The following is a 17875-nucleotide window of genomic DNA, read 5'->3' on the forward strand; positions in this document are numbered from 1 at the left end:
TTTCATACAACATTTTTAACGGCTTGCATTTTGTAAACAAACACAAAACAGTGTACCCAGAGAGCATGCACCTTGGACCACTTTGGTCATACTCGGCACAGAGCAAAATATACGGCACTTTCTGTCGCACAAATATTTTGTGTATTTGAGTACTGGGCTGGGTGTATTTTGGAAATGTATAGGTATATTTCGGTATATTTGTGAGGGTCGGCCTGCATATCTTATCGATAATTCCGCTGCCAAACTGTGCCTACGGGCACACTGCCCTTTCTTTCTTTTTCCGGTCGCGAAATGGTAAGCAACGCAGTATAATCGAAAACTGGAAAATAAATTTATAAACATCTCACGAGTGGTTGCAAGTGATTGCTTGTGAACTGGAAAATGGGATGAATGGACAAGTGCGCAGCTGCTTATAATAATATTTCCTTTTCAGGGTATTGATATCAACCACAAATACGATCGCAAGGTTCGTAGAACCGAGCCGAAATCTCAGGATGTTTACCTGCGATTGCTCGTCAAGGTAAGATGAATTGCTGGCTAAAATTGAATGAGTAACGGGTTACTAATTTACATATCTATCATTCCCCAGCTGTACCGCTTCCTCCAGCGCCGTACGAACAAGAAGTTCAACCGCATCATCCTGAAGCGTTTGTTTATGAGCAAGATCAATCGGCCACCACTATCTCTGCAGCGCATCGCTCGCTTCTTCAAGGCCGCCAACCAGCCAGAGTCCACTGTTGTTGTTGTGGGCACAGTCACCGACGATGCCCGTCTGTTGGTGGTTCCTAAGCTGACGCTGTGCGCCCTGCACGTTACCCAGACAGCTAGGGAGCGCATCCTGAAGGCTGGAGGCGAGGTCCTCACCTTCGACCAGTTGGCCCTGAAGTCGCCCACCGGCAAGAACACCTTGCTGCTGCAGGGCAAGCGCACAGCTCGTACCGCCTGCAAGCACTTCGGCAAGGCTCCTGGTGTGCCCGGCTCGCACACGCGGCCCTATGTCCGCTCTAAGGGACGCAAGTTCGAGCGTGCTCGTGGTCGTCGTTCCAGCTGCGGTTACAAGAAGTAAACAACAACATCCTGGACTTGGACCGTCATCGGCCGTCGTCACTTTTTGGTTAAGATATTGCATTGTCAGTTTGGAGGAAACTAGCCGTCGCACTCGATGCGGCAATAAAGAATTTTTATTCCAAAAAGTGAAAAGAATATTCTCACGCTATGTACAAGTAATAAACCTGCTCCTAGTGCAAGTGAGTGCTCCAATAGTTGATCAGAGGCTGGTCCTGTGGTTGGACTCCCAACACCTTCTTCAGTTTGACCTGCACACTGCTGGACTTGGCGTGATTCAGGCAGGTGGCTTTGCTGGAGCAGGGGAAAAGAAGGCATTTAAGAATGCTAGTTCGGATTTTCAAGCATTTAAATCTTACTTTTTCCACTCCTCGATGAGCACCTTTGTCTGTTTGTTGAGCACCAGTTCTGTGAAGTTCTTCTCCTCCACCGCCTTCAGCAGCTTGACCATGAGATCGGGAACTGCGGGGAAATATATTTACATACATTTTACATACAACTAGCCCAAACGGATAATATGTGCCAGTGCTTACGTTTTCTGGGTAACTCTCCCGGCCACTTGACGGATACTTCGTGTCCGTTGACTTGTTTGTCCAGAAAATCAATGCGAAACACGGAGGCGCTGGCTATGGGAACGGCAATGTCGTTGGACACCGATATAATCTTATACTCGGAGCTGATGGAGTGCTGGTGTTGTGCATCGATGCGCATGAGATTGTGCATCGGCTCGGGCAGAAGCTTCTTCAAGCACACCATGAAGCGGAAGGTGCGCTCGGGTGCGCCGCGGACTATGATTTTCACGCCCGTCAGAGCGCAGTAGCACACTGTTGCGAACTCCTCCTTGCGGACCACCTTCTTGATGTGGCGCAGCGAGAAAAACTCCTCTTGGTCGGGGTCGTCAATGCTCTCTTCGTATTTCTGTATCATGGGCAGGGTGGAGCTGTTGTAGGTAAGGCGTTGGGCGGGCGGCCGACCGCTGCTTTGATGCGGCAGCCAAGGGAGATTTCCGAAGGTGACGTGCTCGGTGAGAAAACGCGAGCCGGCCAGCAAGAGCCAGGAAAAGTGCGAGTGCAGCTGGGCAAATACGTTCTCCTCGCCCGTGAGTTCCAGCAGAGAGCGAGACGAATGCATCAGAAACGGTACTCCGGAGAGTCGTCTCTGTCGCTCGCTCTGACGCCGCTCCTCGGCCTCCTTGGTTTTGTTTGCACCCGCCTGCAGTTCGGACGAGACCTTCTTTAGATGCTCGGCCAGAAACGGCTTCGTGTTCAGCAGGAAGTACTTGTCCTTCATGAGGACTATGATCGAGTAGAGCTGAAAGTAGCCCCGCGCCTGCATATCACCCACTCGGAACTTGTGGCTAAGAATGTGGCCTCGCGTCGAGTCGCCAAAGAACACAAACTCTCCATCCTTGTTGGAGTCTATCCCATTGCTGAGGCTCAGCACCGCCGCTTGTTTTACCAAGGTGGCCACCTCTGTCAGCACGGCCACTCGCGTGCTCACAAATGTGGCCCCGCTCTCTGTGTCCTTGCTGTATATCCCACTGTTGTTACGTCCCATCGAGTAGTTGCAGGCGGAGCATGTCTTCTGCGATTGCGATTGATTCTGCTCGAGCGGCAGCTCCTCAATCTTGGTGTCCCTCAGCGTCTGGGTGCAGAAAATTGCGCAGGGTCCGTGAGCCTCGCAGAAGTGGCAGAGCGCAATAACGGCGTTCATCGGAGCCTGTAATTAATATAATTATTTTATTTATTTATTTATTTTTTTTTTTTGGTATTTAATCGCTGCCGCGAAATTGGATGGTCGCACCGATGAGTCCGCATTGACCAGGTCGAAATTTTCTTGACTATCGATGGTTGTTAATGAGACCATGCATGGTGTTGCATTTGTATATTCTTATATTTTAAACATTATGATGCTTAGGTTAAAGTGTGGTAGTGTGTAAGAGTTTAACAAAATATATAGTAGTGATATGGATTGATGTGTATGCGTAGGTGTAGGTGTGTATTGCAACAAAAGGTTGCCTCAGGAAGTAGGAAGAACAGATGGTTACTCCTCAAGGTGACTTCCATTGGCACCGAGTTAACCCGACCTGAATAAAATCCAGTGTGTTTCGATTAAAAACTCCAAATTAGCCTCATCAATACATTTGGCCAATTCTCTAAAAAAAAGATGCTCCTTTGCGAGAAATAGCTCCTTAAGATCATTAAAGCTATGAAAAAGTTTTATTATTTTTCCTGATAATATCATGTTGTTGGCAGGAGAAGATTTCATGTTCCGCATTGTCGAGAACTTTACAACTTCGAAAATTTTGGTGTTTCGGGCTTTGATTTTGTGTAAAAAAAACATTATCATAGGTTCGATTTATTAACAGTCTATTTATGACCTTTATGTTTTTTGCACTCCAGTCGAGAGCCCAGTGCCATGGTTTGACTGGAATTTCATTGTAAATTAACGCAATTGTACTCATTGTTCCAATCCGTCTGAACTTTTATTTTAACTTTTCTTATTACTTCATCGAATGTTAGGGGCAAATATAATAGTTTGCCTACATTACTGGCTGATTTGGCTAGTATATCAGTCTTTTCAATAATGGCAATGTTCTTGTGACCGGGTATCCAGTGCACAATCAAGTTGCTCGTGAGGGAATTTCCATGTTGAGGTGGATTTCGTCTGTTAAGTATGAATTTGATTAATTTCTCTTCAGAGCCCTTTAAGGCGCCTTGACTATCGCAGAGAATTACAGTTTTACTGTATCTTTTTATATTAGATATCTTAACTGCCGTCAATACTTCGTTTATAATACGGATGAGGAACTATTTCATTTGAACTATAGCTATCTAGGATACCACACTATTTCCACCATCGATGGTGGCCACTATCGATGTTTTCCCAGCCCGAGTTTCCTGCGGCACTATCGATAAAGTATATCAAATTGTACCTTCTCATTATAAAAATATACCGTAGTCTTAAATTATATTCCTCGATTTTGATGTTCTATTTGATTTTACTAGCTTGCAAAGACTTTCACCACTGAAACAATAATTTAATCAGTTTGAAGAATCAATTTGACGTATTTTAAATTAATTGTTATTGGTTTGTATACCTTATGACCTAATATTTTACAAATTCAAACATTCAAATCACCCCATCTAAATGCACGGGAGCTTTTTCTTCAGTATGTAAATGTATGTAACATGGAAATGTAACATGCGCAAATGGAAATACACAATGGTCGACAATGGGTTAAGCCTTCCATGTATATGATCGGATTGATTTACGATAATCTTCGGAAATAATAATTTCTTGCTTTTCATGTGTTTCGCAATTCTTTAATTGATATTCTATTTAATATTACGAGTTAGTTAGTACACTCAGCACTAAAAGTATACAATTATTCAATTAATCAATTTTTGTCTGAAATGGTAATAAAATGTATATTAAACGAGAAGGGACGTGTGAGACGCTTCTTACGTGTTACAACTTTTATACCCGGCACTCAGTACTACAACTACACCTTAGCGGTGTTTTGTCAAATTTTAAATTTTTTCTTCATCTGTCATCTACATCTACAACACTGCTCACGCCAACACGCTCCTTTAGCTCGCCCCCCTTTCCTAGACCAACACACTGCAGACTCGTGGCAGAGGCAGTGGCCGCACACATCAGAAGCAGAGTGTGAATGAGAGAACGTGAAAAAAAACAAATATAAGCTGCGGGACGGGGTTTAGCCACTGCAAATAAATTTCTTCATTGTGGCTATAAAAATGATTCAATCGGATCCCAATTTGGTGATCTGATAGATCACAGACAGACAGACATGGGTCAATCGGCTATTGATGCTGATCAAGAATATATATACTTTATGGGGTCGGAAACGCTTCCTTCTGTGCGTTACATACAACCGTTATTAGCACAATTACAATATACCCTATTTACACTTCGAGTACCGGGTACGAGTATACTCGTTCGAGGAGTTAGAATTGAACCATTTATCTCGTACTTTGTATATTACGAATAATTTGTGAAAGAACTTTTCTCAAGAATAGTATATATATAGACACACCCAAATTATCGGTATTTTTGCGAGGTGAGCTTATTTAAACTTTGTGCTGTAAAACGCCCGCATTTTTCCGGGAAATTTGAAGCTATTATAGTTCAAGGCACGAATTGAGAATATGTTTGCATAAATAATTCCCAAAAAAATACAAAAGTTAATTTATTAATTATTTTGCATGTGGGTGTTGGTGTGGGTGTGGCTCAGACCCATATTTTGGAAGTCTTTATAACCCAATTCGTGTTCCGTGCTAATTGGAAGGGTAAAGAAGTATTGAAATCGGTTAACCGGCCAGCGCTGGATAGCATTCTCAAGTGGAAGTTATTCTTGAAAAGTTTCGTGCCTGATGCACAACGACGATTATGCAAATGATTTGGGTGATTCTTTATGGCTGCTTACTTCCCCTGTCTGGCGCCATCTACGACGTTCTGGTGCCTACGGGCACCCACAATCTTACGGAATACCTCCAAACCCGACAGAAACGCCATCAGAACCATACGCCTGGTAGTCGGACCTGTGATGGCCACTCAACTGGAGGACCCGGTCACCTGGCGTGGCTTGCTCTACTTCTGGACGCTTAACTTTGCGGATATACGTTGCCCTCAGAACCGCTCTATCCCTGGGATAAATTCATGCGCGATCGCTGCAGGAGCGATTCGATTTGAGCCACGTCTACTTCACGCAGAACTCTCTTTTGCGGATGAGCGAGTATGTATCTTCTCGGGATTGGAGTAGAAACCTGACCCTACTCCTCCACTGGTTGAAAAATCGCTTAACATTAATGGCTTGTGGCAGCGCCTGCTGCTCAAACTTTAGCTTTGAACTGCAGCCTGCAGCCAAAGTCAACACACGACCGCCATTTTGTCAACAATGGCGTCAATTAAATAGAAAATTCAGCCAAGCCAAAATGCCGCAACAACAACAGCAACATTGACGGCGGCGGGTACGAAAGACAATAAATGCGTCTTAAGTGGTACATTAGGCTTGAAGACGCTCCTCCATACAGGGTGTAGCAGTTTTTATTTTTAATAGAATTTTAGCTATAATTATAGAAATTCTATTAATAAAAAGAAAGACATTTCCAGAGAGCTTACTCCAGATATAGGATGTAGTTAAGAATCAAATGTGACTCGAAAAGACTCGAATACACCTTGCGTACATCACCCTGTTCGGGCTCTCCACATAAGCGTTTTGTGTGCACAGCTAATTCAAATGCGATTATGACAACCATCGCGACCGACGAGAGCAGGAGGAGAGCAATGGAGAGAGAGAGCTTGGGATGAAGGAACCATGCAAAGTGCAGCTAGCATTGTTAGCAGAGCGGAAGGCGGTAGTGGGGGCCGGGCAGCCTGTTCATCTTTGCGGTGTTTGAACTTGTGATGGTGCATCGGAATAGGTAACTGTGTCTATGGCTGCCATGTTCATGCGGTGCTCAATATCACGATGCCGAGACTGGAAGTGCACAAGCTGTAAGCTTATCCGATAATACATGTCTCTTTTTCTGGTGCTTCTAGAGTCGTTCAATAAAACTACCAAACAACCATATTTTGATGGTTGCAGGAGTCTCTCAACCATAGCAGTCCGTATCAACTGAGATATGACGCATAAACTTGCATTGTGCATGCATGGGTCCACATACAACCACACCCACGCATTCTCATCTTTGAGCCATCCTCTGACGACACAGTTTCCTGCCCCGCAGACATGCATACGTGCATTTCCGCCCCAAATTATGCAACAAGCACATCCCGACACAGGACGAGACCCATTAGACACGTACTTTGATTTAGTTCAAAATTTTATTGCGGCGGCACCCACTGCGATCACGAGAAGCGCCAGCAGTAAATCAATCATGCTCCACAATCAGTAGATTGTCCAGAAAGTTGGCGCCGCGTGGGCAGGACCTGTAGAGTGCGAGGCAATCGGCGCCTGCCTTGCCGGCGACATAGGCATCGTGGTACGATTTATCCAGATCCGCCTTGCCAGGACTAAAGTAATCATTGGTTAGTGGCATAGACTAATTTAGTCAATTTAAGCGTTTACCTCAGGACAATGTTCAAGATTTCGGAGAACACCCCAATGTGGTGGTGGATTTGAGCATTTTCGCATATGGAGCGAAGCAGGCATTGCCTCCCCATGACCATGTCCTCATTCCGTCTGCTCATGTAATCCTCCAGAGCGGTATAGACCAGCAGTCTGGCATCGTCTGCATACCGTATGTCTCCACTGGCGGCCAGCCTCTCGATGTTCCGCCTCATCTGTGTCAGGGATCGGGCGAAAGTTCCCTCCCACTTGTCCCAAGGCCAGATGGGAGAGGTGGGGAGCGAATAGGTGCCTCCCTGGAGCGTGAAGGAGAGTACACAGGAGCGAAACGTGACATGATCCCCCAAGGGTATTGGCAGGGATGGTCCGATGCTAAACTTCATCGATCCGCTGTTCTGATAGATCAGATAACGTTTCTGGCGGTGCCCAAGGAACTCGGTGACATTACGGTAGGTGGTGGTAAGGCCAAGGGCCGGCAGAGCAATCAAGAACAGACCCGTAAGGAGCACACCCAGTCGGCACATTGTACATGGGAGAGCTTACCAAGACTAACTGCACTCCGGGCATAACAAGGCCGAGATCTGAAATCACTCTAAGTGAGCCATCATCAGCGTTAAATGACGAGTGGAAATTTCAGTGTCGCAAACATTTGTGCAGTCAATTAGCATCACGAATGTGACTGACATTTAGTTGGTGATAGGCATTCGGAATAAATTGGACTGATGCGTATGTACATATGTATGACTGGGCGGTTCTTCTTTTCTATTTGCACACGTGAGTCGAGAATTGACTGAACCACAATGACCGATTTGGACCCGGACCAAATGAAGTGAACCGAGCAGCCAAGATCAAGATTACGGGTCACCGAAGTACAGAAAGAGCCCCACTTATAAAACCATTAGAAAGGTGGCAAAACTCACAAACACAAATAACCCACACAAAATCCACAAAATAAGTAAGTAGTCACGTTTTGATCGGTCTTTCGACTATGAGATACCCACTATGCAGATACATACGTACACAGGTACTGTACAAAATTCCCGTTGGGAGTATTGGACGATGTCTGTGCCTAATTAGAGTACGAAATAATTGAAGGTCAGCCGATCAGACTATGGATAAAAATTGCATGAGACACTACATAAGTTATACCCTATACATATTCGACGATAACGGGGTATAAAAATGTTTTGCAAATTATTTAGACAAATAAAGGAAGCCCAGACTGAGGCAAACAGTTTTGGTGCAGATAATATCCTTTTTTGGGTTGTTCTGTGATTTGTCGACGTGGCCGGAAATGAAAAGCAAACAGCAAACGGCAATGGCTGGGGCAACAGCAACAGCAATAGAATCGGCAACAGCGATGCGACAGCAGGGACATAAATTTGCTTAACTAACAGCAGCAACAAATCGAAAAATGGCAAATGGCAGAGTTGCCAACCGCAAAGCCAAAGACGAGGAGACCCACGACCGTTGTAACGGGAACACATAGTCCGTTACTTGGGCTGTCTCATGCACCAAGACACACGGCCTGACATGCCTGACAAAAGCACATTGGCCTCCCCCACCTGTCCCTGGAAGTTTCCGCTGTGTAGGGGAGTCGTACATACCCCATAAGAAATACATTTGCGTTGACAATTTAAATGATTTATAGAAAACGCGTGCAGAAAAAATAGCAGTGGTGGTGGGTGGCGAGGTGAGAAAATAGCCAATGTCTAGGCCACATTCATAGTGTTATCTACTCTGAAGTGAGCAGCCCAACAAACAAACAGATTTTGGATCAGAAAACGTGCGTACCCTCATTCACACTTGTCGGATGCTTGTCATATTATATTAATATGAAGTACCGATATGCATATGTACATAAGTATGTGTGTGTATGTTTGTACATATATACATACATACATTATTTGTCAGTCATAGCTGTTGAATGTTTTTGATATTTTTAGATCGACTGCAAAGCTCCTCATTCTTTGATAATTGTATTCCATAATTCCATTTGCGTATTTGTATTGTGTTGGTGAGCTCCCAAATATCCTATAAACGAAAATTGTACATACTCATGCACATTCATGTAAAAGTGCAATGGGGGTTCAACGAAATGCAGGGTTTTCCAATTCATATACAAGTACTCGTATTCATGATTAATTTGATGCACTCGCCTAATTCATTGGACTATTTCATGAATAGGCGATTATATGTCTGACCGCTAGACCGCACCACTATAAAAAATTGATAGTCTCTGAGGAACGATTGGTGAAAAAACAAGTTGTTGCGCTTTGTGTTGGCAAGCTAGCAGGACAGCAGGCTGCTTTTAACATATTTAAGTAGATTTATTACTAATTTAAACTTAGGGGTATATTAAAGGTTTAAGCTGTTTAAGCATTTGGGCGTACCTTCTGTACGCATATCGCTCCGCACAATTTAATTTTATTAAATCTGAATATCAAAGTGTGCTATGTTTTCTTTTTGCATGTTCTTTTGCATTCAGGTAGGGCCACTGCAAACTGCACTTTATCTGCATTATGTTGCACTAAATTGTAAGTTATTACATATAAATTTAATTTTTTTACCTGAGTTCTGTCGTCCGATTCATCATTGTACTCAAATTCCCAGATATACGGATAAACACAGATTGTTTTTTTGCTCTTTCTTGTGCCCTGCCACATTCGTGCTTTGCCTCCTTTTGGCCAATTTGGCACAGACAGAACTTTATTTTCCTTGACCACAATTAGGAAAAGCGAAGGAGGCAGCAAAAACAATCACTGAAGTGGGAAAGACCACCCTTAAAATCGTTTTTGCAAACGTCACAGGGAAACAGGAAAGGCGAAAAGAAATTGTGCCGCCCAATGGACTCATCCGACCACCGAAAAACTGCTCCACGGATCGAGGTTCTTCCTCAATTTCTCACACTAACTCTATATAATATTTATTATGTTGGCATAATAAATTGCAACATGTGGCAGATTCATTTTCGCACTTGAGGACATTTTTCATTTCGTTTGCCGGCCGGGCAGCAGCTGCTCGGACTTAGCTGGATGATGATGACAGAGGGGGGGTGTGGGTGTGGCGAGAATGTGAAGGATGTGCCTTTGGCGCCACATTCATGTAGCTGCTGCTGATGGTCTCGTTGCGGTGCTGTTTGGGGTGCTGATGGGGAGAAAATAGTTTTTGCGATTCTTTCATTCAGTTCATTGCTAGGAATGAACATTGCGGCGCATTTGATAACTGCAATTGAGGACCCTTATTGACCTTTATTGGTATTCATTATAATCTATGCGTACTACCTATGCATACGAACATTCTGTTATATTTGGAATTAAGACCACAGTGGGTACAACGCTGTACACAGGGAGAAGAAGACGAGCAGCAACGAATGCCAGAGCAGCAGACGCACAGTTCTGTAAAGTTTAATCCTCACACTCACCTATTTTCTTACCTCTTTTTCAGAACATGAGGAAGATGAAACGAAAACGAGAAGGGACTTGTGAGACGCTTCTTACGCGTCACAACTTTTATACCCGGCACTCAGTACTACATCTGCACCTTAGCGGTGTTTTGTCATATTTTAAATTATTTCTTCATCTGTCATCTACATCTACAACAATTCTCACACCAACACGCTCCTTTAGCTCTCTCTTCTTCCCTAGACCCACACACTGCAGACTCGCGGCAGAGGCAGAGGCAGCGCCCGCAAAAAAAAAAAATATTAGCTGCGTGACGGGGTGGGTTAAAAGTCGGCAGAGGCAGATGGACGGCAAAGGCATGGGCCGAGTGAAGCAGAAGCAGAGTGTGAATGAGAGAATGTGAAAGGAACAACAAAAGCTGCGGAACAGGGTGGGTTTAGCCACTGCAAATTAATTTCTTATTGTGGCTATAATAATGATCCAATCGGATCCCAATTTGGTGATCTGATAGATATGGCCATTCCCCTACGGAATGTCGTTTTGAATTTTCTTGTATCTTCAAAACTGTAGATTTGGGAGGTTTTCGACCTTTTGCGGGGGCGGAAGGGGGCGTGACTCATTTTTTAAATACATTTGTAATAGTGTGAGCATACAGAAGTCTGGATGCAAAATTTGGTGGCTCTAGCTTTTATGGTCTCTGAGATTCAGGCGCTCCACAAGACGGACGGACAGACGGACGGACAGACAGACATGGCTCAATCGACTCGGCTATTGATGTTGATCAAGAATATATATACTTTATGCGGTCGGAAACGTTTCCTTCTGTGTGTTACATACTTTGTGCACAAATACAATATACCCACCCTATTTACTCTTCGAGTACCGGGTATAATTACTAAGAGAAGGCGAGAAATATTTTAAACGTAGCGAAAATCAAGCTGTCTAGGCGGCTGCACCGCTCTTCGATCTGCACTTAGCTAAACATTTTAATTAGAGGTGAAGCAATCCATCTACAATAAAAAAAAACCAGAAGGGACGTGTGAGACGCTTCTTACGAGTCACAACTTTTATACCCGGACTCAGTAGTAAACCTTAACGGTTTCTTTCAAATTTTACATTTTTATTTTTTTCTGTATCTTTCATCTACATCTACATCACTTCTCGCGCCAATACGCTCTTTTAGCTCGTCCCCTCTCCTATAGCCGCACACTACACGAAGCAGAGTGTGAATGCGAGATTGTGCGAAAAATAAAAAAAGGTGCGGGACGGGGTTGGTTTTTAGCCACTGGTAATTAATTGCTTTAATCTGGCAATAATAATGATCCAATCTGATCCCAATTAGGTGATCTGATAGATGTGGTCATTCTCTACGGAATGGAGACTTTAGGTATCTTTTATCTTCATAACTGTTGATTCTGATCAAGAATATCTATACTTTATGGGTTTATATACCCTAGTACTGGGTGTAAAAACAGCCACATCAGTAAAGTCGAGCAGCGATCACTAAGTGGGATTTTACATGGCGTGAATGTATCATGTTTTTGGATTTTTGTTGTAAATGGATTCCATTCCATTAATTGTATTTAACCGTCTTTAAATTAATTTAAAAATAATTAATTAATATTATTTAATTAATATTTCAAAATCTGTGGTGTTAGCTGTCCGTTTTACTTCTTAAATTTCTCTTCCTCAACCCGAACTGGTTCATCACTGACTTCTGCACAGCCCTATTTCCCTTTTCTACCCAAAGCTCCTTCCTCACAAGATACCCCGGCATGTGCACATTTTAAAAGGGAAATTTAATAAACCTTGTCCCATTTCATGCTCATTAGTGTCATGATAAATTGGAGAAGCACGGAACCAGACCCGACCCGACATGACCCGAGCATGCCATACTGGTGCCGACCAGTGGACCAGTGGACAAGAGGGGCGAGCCATTCGCAGGTGAGCGCGGCCCATGTAAATGTGGCCAGGATAGATGTTCAGGGGCCAGTGGTGCTTAACTGTTGCATCCTCGGAAACTCGCAAATGGCTATAAATTAGAAAAGTTCTCTTCTGATGCGAACAAGTTGCCTTTGATTTTCCCGATTCCCGTTTCGCTTGCCGTTTTATGGCCGTTTAATGTGCTGACATGTCGACAATTACAAGAGAAAGATTGTTTTTGAGAGGAGAAGAAGATAGCCAGGGTGCCAGGAGGTGCCACGTTGTAGGGTGTTGGGCGTTACAGTTCATAGAGCTCACATAAATTCAGCCAATAATCTCATTGTTTTCACATGCGCTTCATCGCGTGGTTTTTATCACGCATCGGAAAGGCAAGGCGAGAGCTGAGACCCGAGACACTTTTCCCCATCTTGTTGGTGTTGCCTTTTGTTGCCAACAAAGTTAACCCAGACACAATATGTCTGCGGCAGTCGGTTGTCTATACATCTGTCTTTCTGTCTGTCAGTCTGTTTGTCTCTTCGTCTAACTATCCTTACGGTTTTGCTTGCATCTGCCAACCGATGATGTAGCTACTTTTATGGTTGATGTTATTACTTTTTTTTGTTGAATCTCTCTCTCTCTCTCTATCGCCTGCGATTTTTTCTTTGCTCCTGCAACTGTCCTTTGGACTGAAACTGCGGCATGCAACAGCATAAAAAGTTGAAGACAATCTGGAGGACAGGGAGGAAGCCAAAACTGCGTTATACCCTAGAAAAACATGGCATTATACACCCTTTTGATGTGCTCAAGAGTTGTCCTAGGCTGGGTCTGGATTGGACTTCCCAATTCCAAAACATGTATAAACTACTAGTGCGCTTGCATGCAAACATGGCCCAATAAATACAGTTTCTATAAGTATCTAAGGACAAAATAAAAATGGAATGTACTATGGTACCGGTCGGGGCTACCAATTCTCTAATTATTTTAATATTTTCAAACCATAACAAAATTTACCAGAATAAGTGTATAGTCCTTTTTTATCATATTTAGATATGTTACATAGTTGTGCTTGCATTGTAGGGTATCTAACCCAACACCCGGTTCATGATGTGTTGTTGGTCTGCTCCGTTGGAGCATTGCTTTTTGCCTTTTGTGGCTGCTACTGCTGCTGGTGTTGCACTTCAGACGTAGCCGTGGCCGTGGTTGGCGACGACATTTAAAGCTCCATGAATATGCAAAACTTTTACACTTGCTTTTTATGCGCAAATGTATAAATCGAGGAGAGGAAAAAGTGGGTAGGAAAGGAAAACAACGCGCTTGGCAAAGGGATATTCTCTCCAGTGCTTCTCTACCCGGACCCACTGCTATTAGTCGCCAACATTGGCAACTTCTGTTACCAGTGGCCGCCACTATTCCCCACATCCCGATATCGCGTAATAATTCCCCAATAACAACAGAGCAGAGAGCCGAAGAGGAGCCGGAAAGTGCGGACGGGGGGCAAACCGTTTGCCGGTTACGTGGGATTGGGTATCCGGCAGAACTCCATTTCAGGCTATAAAATAAACACTTACTCACTTCTGCTTCTTCCGCAGCTCCTTGTCGCGTTATCCGGGTCTCCATTCCACGCTCCGTTCCTCCTTGGCGTTTTTGTCGCGTTCTGCGGTTAAGTTTCTCTCTTCGTCCTCTTTTTTTTTGTTTTGCATCTGCGGCTTGGCGAAATTTGTTTGCATTTGCAATGCAGAATTAAATTATTGCTTCCTCAGTCCTCCAGTCCCTATCCTGGGCTTGGCGACGCATCTGTCTGTTCCTGCTGCCGTTGCGGTTTCTCTCGTTTCTGTTTCGGTTGCCGTTGCCGTTGTTCTTGCTGCCGCTGTCGTTGTCGCTGTTTTGCGCACCGCAGCAACATTATCACAGGGTTTGGCTTGTTATTTGAACGCCGCCCGGAGATCCGAAACTTGTGGTATGACACGATGAACTGCGGTGTATGGGGCATATTGATTGGTGTGGCAGAGTCGTAGTATTAGATGTTGCCGCAAGACGCTGTTGAAAGTGATAAAGATCGCGTCTATTTATATAAATCCAGTGCGGGCTCCCCTGTCGAAATAGAGCTTTATTGGTGCTATTGAGAATTTAGTGTGATTTTCTGAGATGTTCACATAAAATAGCTTAAAATGGCAATCACTCAAAATTGTAAACTATTTTCAGGTAAATAAGTGTATGCTGTATAACTGATTTGTTCTTCAATAAAGCTTGCAAGTTGACTTATTCAATGAATTATCTCGACTGTTAGTAGATATGTTTAGAAAAGCAATAATAGTTTTAATTGAACTCTAAAGTTTTAAACATGTGAGAATAGTAATCGTTGTTAAGGTCTCCATAGAGTTTATATTCAAACTCGAAACTCTATTGAACTTTACATCGCTCTAACATAAATACCCCTTCGAAATTAATCCACTCTAGCGACAGTCACAGCACTTTCTTCTGTGACTATGACTTCCCTCTGCCTGACTTTGAAATTTCTTCCTGGACTTCGATATTTTTTGCCCAGTTTTTTTGGCACATCCCGTTGCTGTCGCTATTCTGTCGCTATTCGACCGCTTACTTGCCGCTTTGCATTTATTTCCAAATATTTTCCGCCGCATCTTCACAAACAGTTTTCTCACACATACTCTGGCAAGCGTCAGAGCACAGGGCAAATCTAGCAAAAAGCTAAATCCGTCCGAGATAGACAGCCTTGTGATCCTTTTCCGTTGCACGAGAAGGAGTACAGCAGGACACCCTGTGGAGGGCAGGCAGCTCCCAAGGTTCCCTTAATGCGTTCCCCTAAATTATGCGCGGCACTAAGACAGAAAAAGAGGAAAATAAAACCAGGAAAAAAGAAAAGAACGCAAAAAGTATCGTTTGAGGTAAAGGCTAGAGTCCTGACTTGGCCTGGGCATGAACTGTGACCCCGGAACAGGGGCGGAGGTTAAATATGTTTTTTTCTTATTTATGTAAATTCGTTTCTCTGTGTTTTTGCCGGCAACCTGGGCTTTGTTGTAAGTCATAATGGCTACACAGGATGGTGGCCAAGCGGGGCAAGGGGGGCACGCGTGGCGGCAGGATGGTTAACCTGTTGGCATCGACTGTCGGCTTCCTTGTCGTTGTTTCGACCCTGTTTATGGGCCAAACTCTCTCACTCGTCCACTTGTTTTATGCAAATTTCCTAACCGGCCGCATTTTCTTGCCCATTCTTCACAGCATCCCAGTCGTAGAACTAGTGGCATCAGCAGCAGCTAGGGTAATAGCTGAAACTTAGCTTGCAACTCCCTGTCCTTGGTATACGTATTTTCCTTGTTACATTTTTAATGCCTCACAATAGGCTTGAATAATGAATTCTTCTCGCTCTCTTCGACTGTAGGGATGCCTATCGGGGTCACACCACACAAACACACACATACACACACACATACATACACACATACACACACACATTCAATACGCTTTGACACTTTGGGGCAGGCCGAACTTTAATCTTGAAATTTGTTGCCGTGCTGGTCTGTCCCCCAGTTTATTAGACTCTATGTCATAATTTATAATATGCCGCCCATGCTGGTCCTATGACTTGGGCCAAGGCCAAACCAATTTGACGTGTAACAGAGCCCGAAGTCCCTCAAAAAGCAGCAGCAGCCGCAGTAAGAGCAGGAGCCACAACACCCACGGGGCTGACTGGTGTAAGGCTGACTGGTAATTTGAGAACACGGGCTTAACACGTAACATAACATGGCTGCCTGCTTCCAGGGAGCATAATCACAAAAAACACTCGAATATGTTTAATTAAAAGTTGTGTTGTGTTTGCCATACGGCTACGCTACCGCGCTGTGCAGGTCAGCGTATTCTGGGATGCATGATTTTAGCGAGAGCGAATTAATTTATCTAAAAACTTAAAAAAGGTTCGAGTAATTAATCTATTGCTAAATCAACAGGAAAGGACGTTAAATTCTCTACCCATTGAGGGGTTAATTTATAGTAAATAAATTAAATACTCTTAGTTAATGGTAGGAGAGAAGCCATATCGGGAGAAGGATGAAGCGAATGTTTGTTATCAGATGGGAAACGTTAAGGACTAATCATTACGTCGTACCCAACGTTTTTCCGCTAGTGTTTGTTGTTAGTTTTAACCATAAGATTATAAATTGTATCATCAATGAAACTAAAAAGTTCTAAGTTTCTTCCGGTAAAGAAATTTGAAGCCAAAGTTAAAAAGGCATACCGAGGTACGAAAATATAACTTCCGTACGTACATGGGAAAATGATTGAGGAAATCACATTAAATATGGATATTATATAAAAGTTCTAAAATGGTTTTTGGCTATAATTATAAGTACAGACTCTTAAGATGTACAAATGAGGAACGTACCCTTGCTCCTAGAGCTCCTGGTGTGTAAATGTGTAATGCGAATCCACCTTCGTCATAAGGATGACTGCGACATGAACTACGACTCCAATTTGTGCACAAAAAGTTTCAAATAGTAAATGTGTCTGTGTCCCCTATCCTCCTTAATGTGTGTTAGTTAATTTATTTAAATCTCTCTTGCATTCATATTTCAGAGGCAACGTTGGGTGCATAACAAGAAATGCCAAGGGCCTTACCACTAATACGAGAGCTACATAGTGCAGAATATCCGAGCAACTCTTCCCCAGAGCAGCTCTTTCAAGTGTATGCGTAGGGCTGCCGGTCTGCGAGTGTGGGTGCGAGTGTGCCAATTTGTGAGTGGGTGTGCGAATATTTGAGACATAAATTGAGTAACATTTCGACACCGCTAACGCTACCGCTACACGTAGCGTGTTGTGTTTTGTGCGAGGCTCGAGAAGGACACAGGCGAGAAGGGACGGGTGTAAAATTGCAGATAAGTAGCATTAGTCGGGCCTTCCATCGTGCGGAGGTTATTATGTAGTTAACGAGTGTTTATTAGCATTTTAATTACCTCTCCGGCGCGTGAAAGCTGTGCGCATTAGTCAACCTTTAGACGGGAAGCCTTACCCGTGCCTGTGCTGCTGGCTTCGCCACAGGGACTCCTGGCCTGACTAAAACTTTAATTATGTTTTGAAAGTTAGATGAGCCAGAGAGCTCTTCCAAAACATTTGCTCATTTCGACAATGGAATAAAATTCCTTAAAAGATATCATATCACAGTGGTAGAGATGGGCTTCTGATTATATTACGAGAAAATGGCTTTATGTCACTTCTTCACCCACGAGTATCTGTGACACATTGATCAATTTACATAATGTGTTTTGGTGTTCATTCTTGCTCGAAATCAGGGGTTCACTCCTTAATTCTCCTTAAACCATTCTCTAGGTTCCATATGGTTGAATAGCATACAAATATTTGTATTGCGCTAATAAAAGCT

General features: G+C 43.6%; 3 protein-coding genes across 3 annotated transcripts; 1 reads left to right on the forward strand and 2 right to left on the reverse strand.

Annotated features, from left to right (window-relative positions):
- Window positions 1-218: 218 nt before the first annotated feature.
- LOC117579520 (60S ribosomal protein L18) lies at window positions 219-1186 on the forward strand. The gene is made up of 3 exons (XM_034265427.1): window positions 219-294; window positions 434-520; window positions 590-1186. Exons 1-3 carry the CDS (start codon window positions 292-294, stop codon window positions 1064-1066), a joined length of 567 nt encoding a protein of 188 aa, XP_034121318.1. The 5' UTR covers window positions 219-291; the 3' UTR covers window positions 1067-1186.
- LOC117579519 (folliculin) lies at window positions 1136-2889 on the reverse strand. The gene is made up of 4 exons (XM_034265426.1): window positions 2869-2889; window positions 1599-2784; window positions 1425-1527; window positions 1136-1359 (listed from the first exon to the last, which is right to left on the reverse strand). Exons 2-4 carry the CDS (start codon window positions 2776-2778, stop codon window positions 1239-1241), a joined length of 1404 nt encoding a protein of 467 aa, XP_034121317.1. The 5' UTR covers window positions 2779-2784; window positions 2869-2889; the 3' UTR covers window positions 1136-1238.
- Window positions 2890-6906: 4017 nt separating this feature from the next.
- On the reverse strand, window positions 6907-7720 carry LOC117579414. The gene is made up of 2 exons (XM_034265293.1): window positions 7160-7720; window positions 6907-7104 (listed from the first exon to the last, which is right to left on the reverse strand). Exons 1-2 carry the CDS (start codon window positions 7681-7683, stop codon window positions 6963-6965), a joined length of 666 nt encoding a protein of 221 aa, XP_034121184.1. The 5' UTR covers window positions 7684-7720; the 3' UTR covers window positions 6907-6962.
- Window positions 7721-17875: the final 10155 nt, after the last annotated feature.

Source organism: Drosophila guanche, unplaced genomic scaffold (assembly GCF_900245975.1).
Source record: "Drosophila guanche unplaced genomic scaffold, DGUA_6, whole genome shotgun sequence".
NCBI lineage: Eukaryota > Metazoa > Arthropoda > Insecta > Diptera > Drosophilidae > Drosophila > Drosophila guanche.

Bases quoted from the DNA above. Each gene is read 5' to 3' on its own strand.
- LOC117579520 (XM_034265427.1), top strand. The intron at 521-589 runs GTAAGATGAATT...ATCATTCCCCAG, and splicing joins ACCTGCGATTGCTCGTCAAG to CTGTACCGCTTCCTCCAGCG.
- LOC117579519 (XM_034265426.1), bottom strand. From the start codon at position 2,778: ATGAACGCCGTTATTGCGCTCTGCCACTTCTGCGAGGCTCACGGACCC. The intron at 1,528-1,598 runs GTAAGCACTGGC...ATTTCCCCGCAG, and splicing joins GGGAGAGTTACCCAGAAAAC to TTCCCGATCTCATGGTCAAG. The intron at 1,360-1,424 runs GTAAGATTTAAA...CCCCTGCTCCAG, and splicing joins CTCATCGAGGAGTGGAAAAA to CAAAGCCACCTGCCTGAATC.
- LOC117579414 (XM_034265293.1), bottom strand. From the start codon at position 7,683: ATGTGCCGACTGGGTGTGCTCCTTACGGGTCTGTTCTTGATTGCTCTG. The intron at 7,105-7,159 runs GTAAACGCTTAA...TGATTACTTTAG, and splicing joins ATCTTGAACATTGTCCTGAG to TCCTGGCAAGGCGGATCTGG.